Source organism: Phalacrocorax aristotelis, chromosome 6 (assembly GCF_949628215.1).
Source record: "Phalacrocorax aristotelis chromosome 6, bGulAri2.1, whole genome shotgun sequence".
Taxonomy (NCBI): Eukaryota; Metazoa; Chordata; class Aves; order Suliformes; family Phalacrocoracidae; genus Phalacrocorax; species Phalacrocorax aristotelis.
The window spans coordinates 18,744,106-18,757,028 of NC_134281.1; the positions used below are offsets into that span (position 1 = coordinate 18,744,106).

General features: G+C 38.9%; 1 protein-coding gene across 12 annotated transcripts in view; it reads right to left on the minus strand.

The window, feature by feature from the left end:
• PBRM1 (polybromo 1) overlaps positions 1 to 12,923 on the minus strand; it is a 64,732-nt gene continuing 51,809 nt past the window's right edge. For 7 of the 12 annotated variants that reach the window (XM_075096334.1, XM_075096331.1, XM_075096335.1 and 4 more), the window contains 5 exons: positions 11,410 to 11,568; positions 7,444 to 7,599; positions 4,960 to 5,030; positions 3,504 to 3,720; positions 1 to 3,174 (listed from right to left, as the gene is read on the minus strand). In XM_075096334.1, the coding sequence (XP_074952435.1) occupies positions 3,002 to 3,174; positions 3,504 to 3,720; positions 4,960 to 5,030; positions 7,444 to 7,599; positions 11,410 to 11,568 (776 nt within the window). In that variant the 3' untranslated portion in view covers positions 1 to 3,001. The remainder of the gene's footprint in view (positions 3,175 to 3,503; positions 3,721 to 4,959; positions 5,031 to 7,443; positions 7,600 to 11,409; positions 11,569 to 12,923) is intronic. The other 5 variants (XM_075096343.1, XM_075096341.1, XM_075096342.1 and 2 more) reach the window with 2 other exon arrangements.

Here is a 12,923-nt window from a genome sequence, read left to right on the forward strand (position 1 = left end):
TTAATCCAAAACACTTTGCAAACTATTTTTATTCAAATTAAAAAGACTCAGGTAAACAAAGTGATGGTACATACATGTTATAAACCTGGTTAGCAGCTTAACCTTCAGGAGTACAAGATCTAATGAAAAGCCAAGCATGGATTAACCAGGTCCGAAAACATATGCTGAAAAAGAAAAAAAAGTCACCAACATCAACATTTTGAATTTTTACACAAACAGTAAATTTTCTCATGGAAGGGAAGGACTGAGTAAGAGGAAAAAATAATGATTAGTCATCTCTAAGTGGTTTATGAAAATACTGGTCCTAGATTAATCTGTTTTCCACTCTCACAGAAGCCAACCATTTCTCATACATACTTTTATTTTAATATGAAAGTTTTGTTTACGCCAGTACAATGAATGGCAGTGGAAAACAAATGAGGGGTTCAAACACCCACAAAGAGAGAGAAAGAGAAAGACAGACAGACATGTCTTTTTTTTTTTTAACCAGAGTCAGAAAACAGCTTCTTTTGCTGGTTTTGAATTCTAGACTGTAGCCATTATATCCTAAATTTTACTGCAATTGACTGAAATGCCTCCAATATAGAGAGACATGATTTTGAAATAAATAAACAAAGCTTAAAATAATTGATTAGGGCCAGCCCAGTGGCTTAGCGGTAGTGCTCTGCACTGCCTTGCGGAAGGACCCAGGTTTTGTTTGCACTTCCAATCTCTGGCTCCTGGGCCGGAAAGAGCAGTGAAAGTAAGGCTTCAGCTGCCTAGGCAGGAGAGAGCCAGTGCTGCAAGGCTGCTCATCACTGACCTTCAGATAAATTAAACATTTGAGTTATACAGGCTCCAAAGGGAGTCCCATCCAGTCCTCAAAAGAAAATAAATAAAACAATAACTTAACTAAAATTCATCCCAGGTTCTTTGGTGTAATTTTTGTTAATGCTGAGAAGCAGGAGAATCTGGTGGTGTATTAGTACAATCCATGATAGTTCCAAATACCCCAAAACTACGATTTGCTGTCTGATTCGCTTCAACATCCCATTTTTGTGGCTAAAACATGCAAAGCCTATGGTAATTCAAACACAATTTAAGATGATACTGTATATATGGGGACGGTCTAAGACTATTCAGTTTCTACTTTATTAAATAAACTTCGTCATTTACAAAGGCCAGTAAAGAATTTCTGTACCACAGGTGTGCTACTTGCAGAGTTCAAAACTAATTTCCCTATATGCTGATCAGCTTCATTTTCTTCAGATCCATTGCACATCTGACCTAAACTGTCCTTAAGTGCCTGTTTGTAATTACATGGGTTTCTGTTCAATGACTGGAGGATTGCAATAGGTGAGGGAGAGGAATTAGCCAGTAAAATTAAATAACAGTTCATACTTGTATGTGTCACTTTCCTCATCAGTATTAATTTCTTCAGCAAAACAGAACCTAAGATATCCAGTATTTGGAGAAAAATATTTAACCTTCTGCCAAATGTGCTCAAATAAAATTGTTCTATTAGAATAAAAATGTTCTATGTACTAGTAGACTTTAAAACATTTCCACATGATGAACATCTCTAGCAGTAAGATGGAAGTGTATCAGTACGTCAACTCTTTTGGACTGAGTTGCAGTGACCGCATTCCTGCCAACAATTTTTTCAAATTAATATAGCTTTCCCAGTTACTTAATGCAAACTAAAAGTATTAATTCTTTTTCTAAAATTCAATACATGAAAGCATTTACCTTTAAACAAATAACTACAGTCCAAAGTGTTGGTTAGTTACAAGGACAGGTAAGTCTTTCGCAGAAGGCAGTCACAACCCTGAAATTTGGCAAGAAGAGTCTATACCTACCTTACTTAGCTAAAAAAAACAAACACCACCACCCCCCCCAAACCCTCTGAAGGCTACAGTGAAAGTACTCTATTTCTCCAGGGTGCTAGGTATGCTAAACTCACACACACCGTACAGCAGTATTTTACTTCAAAGTTAATTTGTCAAATTTCTCTCAAATTTTGCATTGCAAAACTTTCATTAAGGTGAATCAATACACTTCAAGAAAGCATACAAAAATGTCTTACAATCATTAACAGAATATGTGTGAATTTAAAAACATCACGTTACTTCGCTAACAAAACAACTCAAACTTCCCTTCTGCTCTAACTTACCTTCCAAGACCTGAACCGGTTTGAAGTTCTAAACACCTTTCCCACATGCAGACCGAATTGCTTAGGGAGGAAGCTTCCCCTTCCCACTGCACAGTGTTAGGGATATCACAGAACCCCCAAAGCAGGTCTTAGTAGATGGAATATTTCACCTTCTAAGGGCACACCAGCATATGTATTCTATTACTGTTTCAGATCACAATGGCTTTGGCTACACAATTAAATAACTGGGCAGGATTGGATAATGTGAGCAGTCAAGAAACCCTTGTCCCGTCCACACTAGCACTTCCATAATGGCTGTGGCCCAGTCAGCTGCCTCAGTATTGACTTGAAATGTCATTTTTCCCTAGCATCAATGCACACCTTCCCTTTAGCTTCTTTAAAGAGATCCTCCCTGTTCACATCCAAGCAAGATTTCTGCTGGAAGTGGCTAGCACACACAAGCACATGTACACACATTCTTCTAAGATGTAAACTATGACTAATTTCACATTCCACTGTATCATTACGTAAATACTTTTTCTTTTTTCTTCTTTTATATAAAAACAATGGCATCAGATTCTCAGCAATAAAATATAAGAAAGATGAATCCTTGACTACACTTAACCAATTATGAAATCGCCTTCCAAACAAACATATGCAAAAATCTGTGTATTTGATAAAGTCAACTTAATATAACAAAAAGTGAAATATGCTTATTAAAAGTGTCCTTATATAAAAATGGTCTTGCAATGTACAGTAAAATGCAATACAAATTATTGTTGGTTATCTCTCCCCACCCAGTAACTAAAACAGCTATTGTTCCACAAAACTCCTTGTACACCAGTATCAAAGAAAGAAGCAGTTATGCAACTAAACATTTTCTATGTTGTACGCCTGACGGATATTAAGGGTGTCTCGTAGCATCAAGTCTCGCAGACGCCATAACGCATCAGCCATTGTGGTATGAGCCCCTTTACTTTTCAACCAGTGTGAAGGGAGTCGGCTCTCTTGTTCTTTTGATAAGTGGACATCTCGTCTTCGTGCTGGAAGGCCAAGAAATAGTCCAATTATCTACTGGCTTTGATATTCACAACATTTTTTCTAGAAAAAGGCAAACATAATTCTACAGTATAACTTTTACCCCTAGTATTTAAGCCCTAGTATTTAAGATTTGTACAACATTGATTGAGTTAGCCTGGTGACAACATATATATTCCCAGTCTGTTGATTTGTTTTTAACAGTTACTTGCATGTGTGCATTTTATTAAGTAAACAGCAGATTTAAATATTTTCTGCTTTTATAGAAAATGCTAATGGTTACAAAGAAGTGCTTTCTGTCTGGAAACACCCCACTCAGCATCAAAAGCCTTACCTGCAAGGGTCTGGTCCCACTTGCTAATACTATTTGATTCAGCACTAAGCCCCTCAATATATTTCAGATAGGCTTCAGAATGAAGAAGCCTCTGTGTCTTTGGTGGAGGGGAGACGAACATGGGAGTTGTGGGCTGCTGCATAACTGGCTGACTTGCTGGGCTCTGGCCGGGATACGGAGGAGGTGCCTGCTGTCCCGGCGGGCCAAGGATTCCTATCTGAAATGACACAACGATGGAGAGCTCACATGTGGGGGAACTGGAACTGCAGGGAAGCCGCTCCACATCTGTGCATCAGGTCATCCCCATACAGTGGAGCTTCAAAACAGGTTATGAGCAAAGGCAGAAGGGAATTTCCCTGGAAGCCACCCACTTCAGCCAGGGCTATATGTTGGGGCCACCAAGATGCACAGAGGGAAGAAATGCAAACAAAACATATTCATATTTAACAGACAACACTGCTCATATTTCTAATCTATGTAAACATATTCTGATTACTATCACCATTTCTCCTCTCTCCTGTTACCCTCAATTACTCCTTTTGCTTCCTTTTTATTTCATGTTTTCTCTAATTTGATCTAAACCATGTGGTCTGTGAAGTGCAGGGTTTATCTCTAAAACATCTAATCCAAACTGACCCTGATCCTTGGACAACTGGGATACTTCCACAGAATAAATGGTAGTCACTGTCAGGCAAAAATGGCAGGCACACAAATAAATCACAGTCACAAAGAAGAATTCCCACAATTGTGATTAAGTAGCAGTACTGACAACTCTCAGCACAGATATCCTGTGGTCTGGAAGAATTCAACATCATGACATATACACTTCACTATGTTCTCATTCAAATTCTGGTTTTCTTTACACCCTCTAGCCAAAATCACATTTTGCTTTGATGCAAAAATTCAGTCAATAAAATTGGAAATGTGCTGAACATTTCATCTGTAATAACCACTGAAAACTGAAAAGGAACATCTGATCATCACTGTTATCCAAACTCACAAACTCTGAGCTGCTGATGAATATCTGCTTTGTCAGTTTGTGAAATATGGGAGCAAACAAAATAGTTTTTACCCACTCATCAATGGCTGAGAAAGTGGACAGCATCCTCTCTGCATCACCAAAGCATGCAAAACCTAAATCATCAGCAGTTTAACAATGCATTGAAATGACTTGTCTTAGTTTAGTAGAAAGAAAACAAAACAAAGCACTATCTTGCTTACACTGACAAGTTATCCCACTGGACAAAACCTAATTAGCTGAATAACAATTCAACCAACAAATACAGACATACAGTCTGAGTGTAACATGTTAACTGGTTCTAAATACATCAATGTACATTTGGTTTATATTCTCCTTGGGAAAGGCTCTCAGGATCCCTACCTATCTTAACTGAGATGTTGTTCAAATGCTAATTCAGAGCTTTAGAGCCTCAAAAATCATGCAAAAATGACTCACCTGCTGTCCAAAAGGACTTGCTCCAGGTGCTGGAGTGCCTACCATGGGGGACACGTTTTGGCCTATTACACCTATATTTCAAAATATGAAATAATTAGTCCTATTTCAGAGCAGTGACAAATACCTCTTTGATCTTCTATAGCAAACACTTATACTTTGACATCGTTGCCCACAGTTATTTTAAGCAGATGTAAGACATTCCAATATTCCCCTCTCCCCCAATAAAAAAAACCACTTTAGAAATTCCTGAATGAAGAAAAAAAAAGCCAACATGACAACGACTGAACATTAATATGTGGCTTGTTGGATTAATTCAATTAAAGAAATGCAAAGTGAATAATTTTTGGTTTTCAGATTTTTTTCACGTTACTTAGTGACTGCCTGACTAAATCTTTTCATTTATAATATACACCTTTGGCTTGACAGGATCTTCTTGGAATCCCTTAAGAAAGGAAACGCTGATTTGCTTTAGCAACATTTAACATTTCCTTGTGTTCAGTTTTATGAAATATATTCACAGCAGGAGGAAATCCAAACCACTGCACAAACGCTGTTAGATCTCACTAATATAATATGCAACATGCAGGTTAAGCTTGAATAGTCTTATATATAAGACCAACGAACATTTGAAACAAATTACAAAAAAAATAAAACCTACTAGTTTTTCTCAAACATAGAGGCTTTTCCCTATTGCACAGGGTGCAGCAGATAACACCCATGTCAGTCTTACATACAAAAATTTACAAATTTATAGGAACTGCATAATTCTCATTTATCTTACATAAAGATTTTTTTTTGGGGGGGAAGTTATGCCTGCTGCTGCTTTCCTTTCTGTTTATGCCACCTCTCACATTCATTCATTGCAAAAGCTGCAAACTAACTATGCTCTTCCTGAGGGCTTCATCTGCCTGCAGATTTCTGTATCGGTGATCATGTGCCACTCCATCTTGCACACTAGAGCATATTTCAAGTGCATTTTCCATTTGATGAGAGCCCCCATTTTAAATGCATCTGTACTAACAGCAAGTCAGGAGTTGGGACAAACATTGATAATATAAGTTCTGAAATATGGCATGGATTTATTTTATTTTTTTTTGGTACAAAGCAAGGAGGTCTGGAGGAGGGCACCCTCACCTTTCCAGCACAGAGCATGGCTTCACCCTTAGCCCACCCAGCCCAATTTAGTACCACTTCAGGTGTGGTCCTCCATTCCCAGGTATTATTTTTTCCCTAATCCATATCCTCTCAGTTTTAAACACCATACACACAGCCCACTTCTCCAGCGGGAAGAACTCTTCAAAGAAATGCATCGTCCTGGATTCATCTCCCAAACATTTGTATGTTGCTGATGTGTGCTAAATGTCACTGCCTTGGTGAATCGGAGGCAGGCTCAGACACAGCTGTGTTCCTACTCCCCCTACATGACATTATGGTCAATCTTACACACCAGCGAAGCTGCACACCTAATACAAATGGATTTTTTTAAAAAAGCAAGCAAGCAAACAAACAAAAAAAACCACAAAACAGTTTACATACAGATAAAAGTCTTAACAGAATTTCTGATAAACACAGTTGCAAGTGGGGTAGGGGGAGGCAAATGAGACCACTTTTGTCCACACCTTTTTTAACTGCTGAACATATGGGAAACACATCTTTTAAATAGGCACATGAGTTATCAGAGGTAAAAACTGAAAGAATCAGCAGAAGACAGGATTAGAAGGCAGATGAACATTCCTCCCCATAATAGGGACACGTTAATGGCTTTAACACTGGGAAAAAAGTTTGTTTCATTCAGCCTCACTGTTCATCAAAAGCGTGGCCAAAACACAGCGAATGTGTAGTTAGATATGGTCTCAAAAATCAATTCAAAATTTGGCTGCAATAGTATACTGAGTTCACCTTATCCCCAAATGTTTCCAGTTACTGTTCTATCTATAAGGTTTAATCTCAACACTGTTCTGTAAATAGATGTGTTGGTGCCCCAGTGGCCAAGGGGTCTTACGTGACCAGGTTCATTGAAGTGCAGTCTGACTACCGATAAACATTAACATACTGAAAAAGAGTTTGGTGAGGGACAAGAGCAATAAATTTCATTTATAAGCCCGCTTTAAATAAGAAAAGGAGTGGAAGGATGCTGTTGAAATGATGTGAGGATACGAATAGGCAGACTTCAGCTTTTCAGACCTCTGATTAACTCAAGCAGAATTGTCAAGGTTTTTGGCTGGAGCAAAAATTGTGCCAGATCAGCGTCACATTTCCCCAGTAACCCTCCCCTGCTGGTTTACTGGACATGCTGTTGTGTCAACATTTTGCATCTACCTCATATATTCAGCAGTGCATTGTGGGTGCTGCAGCTAAACAAATCTGCAATGTTCAGAAACAAAAGCTATGACTAAAACAAGCTGCAAGTAATTTCTGTGACAACTGGTTAAACGGTAAGTACATGAAAATGAAATAAGGAGCGAATGAGGATGACATTCTTACCGGGTGGTGGGATGCCTGGGATGCCTGGCATACCTGGCGGAAGTTGGTGGGGCGGGGGCACCCCTGGGTGAAGTGGCTGCATGCTGCCCATGCTAACAATGCCATCAACTGGGCCCTGCAAAGGTGGCAGCACCGGTGGATAGCCACTTATCATGCCTTGAAGGACACAACAAATTTCAAACATGCATCAATAACATGCAATATGATCTACACAGTAAGACATGCACTACCCACAGGAAAAAAAAAAAAGCACCTTTAGTACAGCAAGATGATACTACAATTAGTATCTTGCAAAAATGATACAAATGAAAAATAAAAAAATTATAAACATGAAACACTATACTTCTGATGAATTAGTATCTAGTGTATTTGTATGTTTCTCATAGGGCTAAAATGCTGAATATTCACATACGTTAACACAAGAAATAAATTCAGCCATAATTAAATGTTACTAAGGCAAGCAATTTTAATACAGCTTAAAGCTCTGCCATCTGCATACAGATTACAAACACAACACTACCTACACACACAGCCCTGCTTTGTGGGCTACCTCGGAGAACAAACTCAACTGGAACAAAAATAAAAACCTATATACTTTTCTGCAGTGCATATGCAAAATTAACACACAAAAGCCCTACAACATTTGCATAGTTAAAACCAACGGCAGTAACTGGGGTGACCTTTATTAAAACATCTCCAGTATAAACTATGGAAGTAACTAAAATTTTTAACGTGACAGCACTGGATGTGCTGGGCTGCAGTGGCTTACACTCACAGCACTAGACTGAAGTAAAAGGTCTTAGAAGGAGTACCTGCAGGCCCTCACAGAATTTCACTGACTGTTTTCAAGGTGTCTCTACAGGAAAATCAATGATATGACAAGGATGGTATCGTGCTGCTGCTTATCATTTTAATTTTCTGCATGTGAGGGAAGAAAATTTCGAGCTTATTTTAGTTTCAGCTCAGTTTCATGCTATCCGTGAGGTGAACATAGACAACAGAACTGCACTGTGTTTATTAGGTCCTGCAACATAACTTGCTGACAACTTGCTTGTACCTCATCTGTTTTCTAGGCTTTTTAAATTAAATGGATGCGTTGTCAGGTAACCAAGGAAAGGTATTGGAAAGACAATGAAAAGATGACAGAGGAGAGAAGCAGGTCTAGAGAGATAAGTTCGGAAATGGAAAAAATCGCTGGGGTTTCTATACTCTGTTCCAAGAAATCACCTTCTGAGTCTTTGCCACACTCCCAGTAACTCATAAAAGAAACTTTCAGACAGGGGTTTCTGGAATAAGACTGGCCAAAAACTCACACCAGCTCTGAGTGAAAAAAAAGCTGTCATGAACTCAGTATTGAAACAGACCCAGAAGCTCCAAAATACAACCTAAATTTCTCACTTCCTCAGGAAGAGTTACAAAGGTCAGAAACCTGAAATTCCAAAAGCTTTACATGGAGCAAACAAAGAGACAATAAAGAACTGATCTCCCTCCACAGGACACCTATATTGACACTTATTAAATAGATCTTAGGTACCTATTTCAAGTATCTGGAAGCTCATCTGTGCCTCTTTATTAACATAGTGAAATCTATATTTGTTATGGAAAAAGCAGAAGAAGAAAAACAACAAAAGCACCCCTAGGATGAAATCTAGAAATCCCTAGGCTTTCACTGTAGCTACTGCCTGGTACTTCCAGTACACTCCAAGCTGCAATCACATACATTTATATACACCTCAAAGCTTTAAAACAAACAAAACAAAATAAAACAAAAACCTCCAATGAAACAAGCCCATCTTTATCAATCACGAAAGCTCATTTCTACATTTCCAAATAAAATAATCAAAAACTGGCTGGCTGAATAAAGTTGTCATCAAATCTCCATGAGAAATCAGTTCTTATAGCTCATCACAAGGTTATAATAGCAGCCACTTTCATCCTCCATGTACGAGTTACCACTTTGATTTTAAGCTAGTAAACATGGGCAAACTATTTCCAGCTCCCACAGCTGTGATTTGTGATGCCATTCAAATTCCTTGTTCTCCCATTTTTTACTATAAAAACGCAAGACTAAATAAACTTTCGTAATGCCTGAATTTACAGGAAACTAGAGCGCTGCACACTAAGAGAAACGCATCTGAGAACGTATCCAGATTTCTTGGACCTGTGGGCCATGAAGAAGTTCTCTGAACTAGATAAAAGCAATCAAGTGATGGAGGAGAATGTGAAAGAGGTCTCAACAGAATAAGATACTTCTAAAAGTAAGACTTGCAGAAACTAAAAGATGAAAGAGACTGTTTTTCACATTGGCCAAAAAAATAGAAGGAGTTAAAAAGGTCCACTTGATCATCCACTTTAAGAAAGTATTTCACAATGACAAAGTGAAGAGACTTGAATGTCTAACCGCTGGAATAAGATGATGGTCTTAAATACAGGTTTGCTTTTAAGCAGGCTGCCACAGAAGTAAGTTAGCATGTGTAGTTAGCATGTTTTTTTGAAAAGTTTTAAGAAAGTGTTAGTAATAAGTATTACTGCCCATCAACAACTACCTCCAAAAAACTGGAAGAATGACTCAGTGCCAAAAACCCAAGAACCAAACCAAGAAAACACAACGACAAGAGGATGATGCTTCTACGTGGTCTAGACTGAAGTAGGTTACTCACAAAGATCAGCACTGGAGAACTCCCTCTTGTTTTTTCTTAATATATGCACAGATACATGTATACACACACACAAACACACACCAACTGCAAACACTTCAGAGGAAAATTACCAAGAACAAGTGAGGGGAAAAAAAAAAGAAAAATGCAACTCAGCGTAAACGAATGCTTTGTAATCTGGAGACCATGAACCAAATAAGGAACATGCCTTCAGTTTAAACATCCATGCAGCCTGTTTACTGAAAAGGCATTTAGAGACCATGATGAAAACCGCTTCAGGCTGTCAGCTCTAAATATGGCCACAGGCTGTGATACAGGAAAGAAAATGTCAAAAGAATAAATGGAATGCCTTAAGTTAAAAAAAACAAAACACCAAAACTAAAAAAAAAACCAACAAAACAAAAGAAAGAAACAAAAACCCAACACATCCCAAACCAAAAATCCTCCAAATACTCATTTTTACCTATTTGGCACTATTTTGACCTCGACTGAAGTAATGCAGCTATTTTAATTCAATATGGGGGAAGGAAAACAACCTATCAGGTCATACCTAATTTATTTTCTCATCAATGTATGGCTGAATCCCATACAAGAACCTCCAGTGGACTACATTGTCTTCAGATCTGATCCTGAAAATACTAACTCTGCACATACTCCTTATGAACTCAAGTCATATTACAACTGGTAACAAGCACAACACCAAGCAACAGGGACCTTGGGAAAGAGTTCTCCAAGCTCAGTCTGTTCTGAAATTCACCTGATAAAACTGGCAATGCTGGCATTTTGTATTTCTTCCTGCAATGGCTCAACATCCTAGTCTGCTCTGCTTACCAGTGTCTAACCAGCAATTCTGTAAAGCTTTTGCTTGGATTTAAAACTGGTTTGGATTCTGTTTGCCTCTCACCTTCCTGACAATTAGAAAAAGACGTAGTTTGCCTCCTACTTTACTACTTCCACTGACCCTGCATGCACTAGATGAGTATTTAGCTTACTCCCCTCCTGCCGTAGCAGGGCTAAACAGGGACTCCGCAAAGCAGAGTGAATAAACACGACTGCACAGAAACAGAACAGGACTACTGCACAAGGACGACCCTTTTCCCTGCATTTTCAACAGGCTACTCACTACTGGAGCAAGTAACGTGGGACTACCAGGCTACTGCTGCGGTTATGTATGCTCATTATGAGGAAAGACTGAAGAGGTTGAACTTTTTCTTCCGTAAGAACAAAGTGACCCAAGAGAGTGTTCAGAGTTATGAAGGGGGTTGATATAGTGGATGAGGAAAAAATGGTCATAGCTCCTACATTTTACCTGCAACGGGTGTCAACTGCTGATTGAGCATTCCCATTGGTGTTGGTGGCGGCACCACCCCCATAAGAGCCCCGACAGGAGTGCCTGCCCGGGGGGAGGAATTCTGCTGCTGTGCTGCTCGCTCTCTCTCCTGCTGCTCAGCAACTTTAGCTGCCCGCTCTGTAAAAGTATTTTAGATTTTCAGTTCTGTTTTGTAACCCAGAATTTCAAAATATTATCTGTTCATTAAAAAGGACTAGTCAAACACTGGCATAGTTTAGTCAAATATAAAGTAGAACAGATGAATCTTTTTATACAGCATATGATTTGATTTCATGTGGCTGCACCTGAGACTTTTAGAGAACCTTTAATAAAAAATATTCAACAAAGTTTTATCTCTTTCTAAAAAAATAAATAATAAAATAAAAATTTAAAAAGTCAAAGAACAAATTTGATAATAACACCAGTGTTACCAACATGAAGCAGCAGTCCAGCACTAGGCTTGGTCCGCACTAGGAAAACATAGCAAAACATTCCCTCTTTTGACACCACTGGCTCAGCTAAACCAGTTGCAGCAAAGGCCAGCAGCTCTCACGCAGATCCGCTACCAGCTGTGGGAATTTTAAGCCCGCAGCTGCTGCTACCATACATGTCCTAAAGTAAGATGCAAATAGCAATGCCAGCCGGTCGCCCATTCTTGGGCTCCCCATATATTTCACTACTGATGCAGCTGAAAAGTGATGGCAAAGTTGGGAAGCATTTGCAAAGTTTCCCTAGTGTAGATAGGTCCTTAGTGTTTGGAACATAACAAGCAGCAGTTTGATGAACCAAAAATATTTTTCTCTGCCTCTTTCTGTCATTTTCCCCATTTGGTCCCCTTTGAGCTATTATTTCCTTTTTTTTTTTTCCCCCTGAAGATGTCTAACTCACATTGTGCTGCTCACTGGAGGTCATGTGTGTCCTTTGTATGGTGAATCTGGTCATTATCTCAATCAAGTTTCTCACTGTGACTGCAAGAACAGAAGATCTACTGCAGGGGAATCTGACCAGAGGACAATTTTGTATTAAGGGAAGGGCAAAGGGTCACTGGAAGAAGAAATAAAAAAAACCAAAAACCAAGCAAACAAAGAAGGAGATATACTGAATGCCCACTCAAGGTGCTTCTGGGGCAAGCTGCTAGTCTGTTTACTCTGAAGATTGTATCTGACTGATGCAATGAGGAACAATGAAGAATAAATGAATGCAGCATACATCTCCAGCAAATTTTAATAACAGTGAATGCAGGGCTAGAAGTTCTCTTGCAGTTGGTGGAAGATGAAAACTGCCACTAAAACAGCAATCAAGGTCCTCTGCAAACAAAGGCTAGTTCATCAAGGTAGTTCATCAAGGAGATTAAGTTATGCATCCTGCCAATGTTAATTGTTTTCTATGGTATATAACTTCAACTGTCTATCACAAAATTGACTCCTGTAGAACCTGTTTGTGCAGCTTCTAGCACTAATTCCATACACTGAAAGACCAGCTTCGTTTCCAAA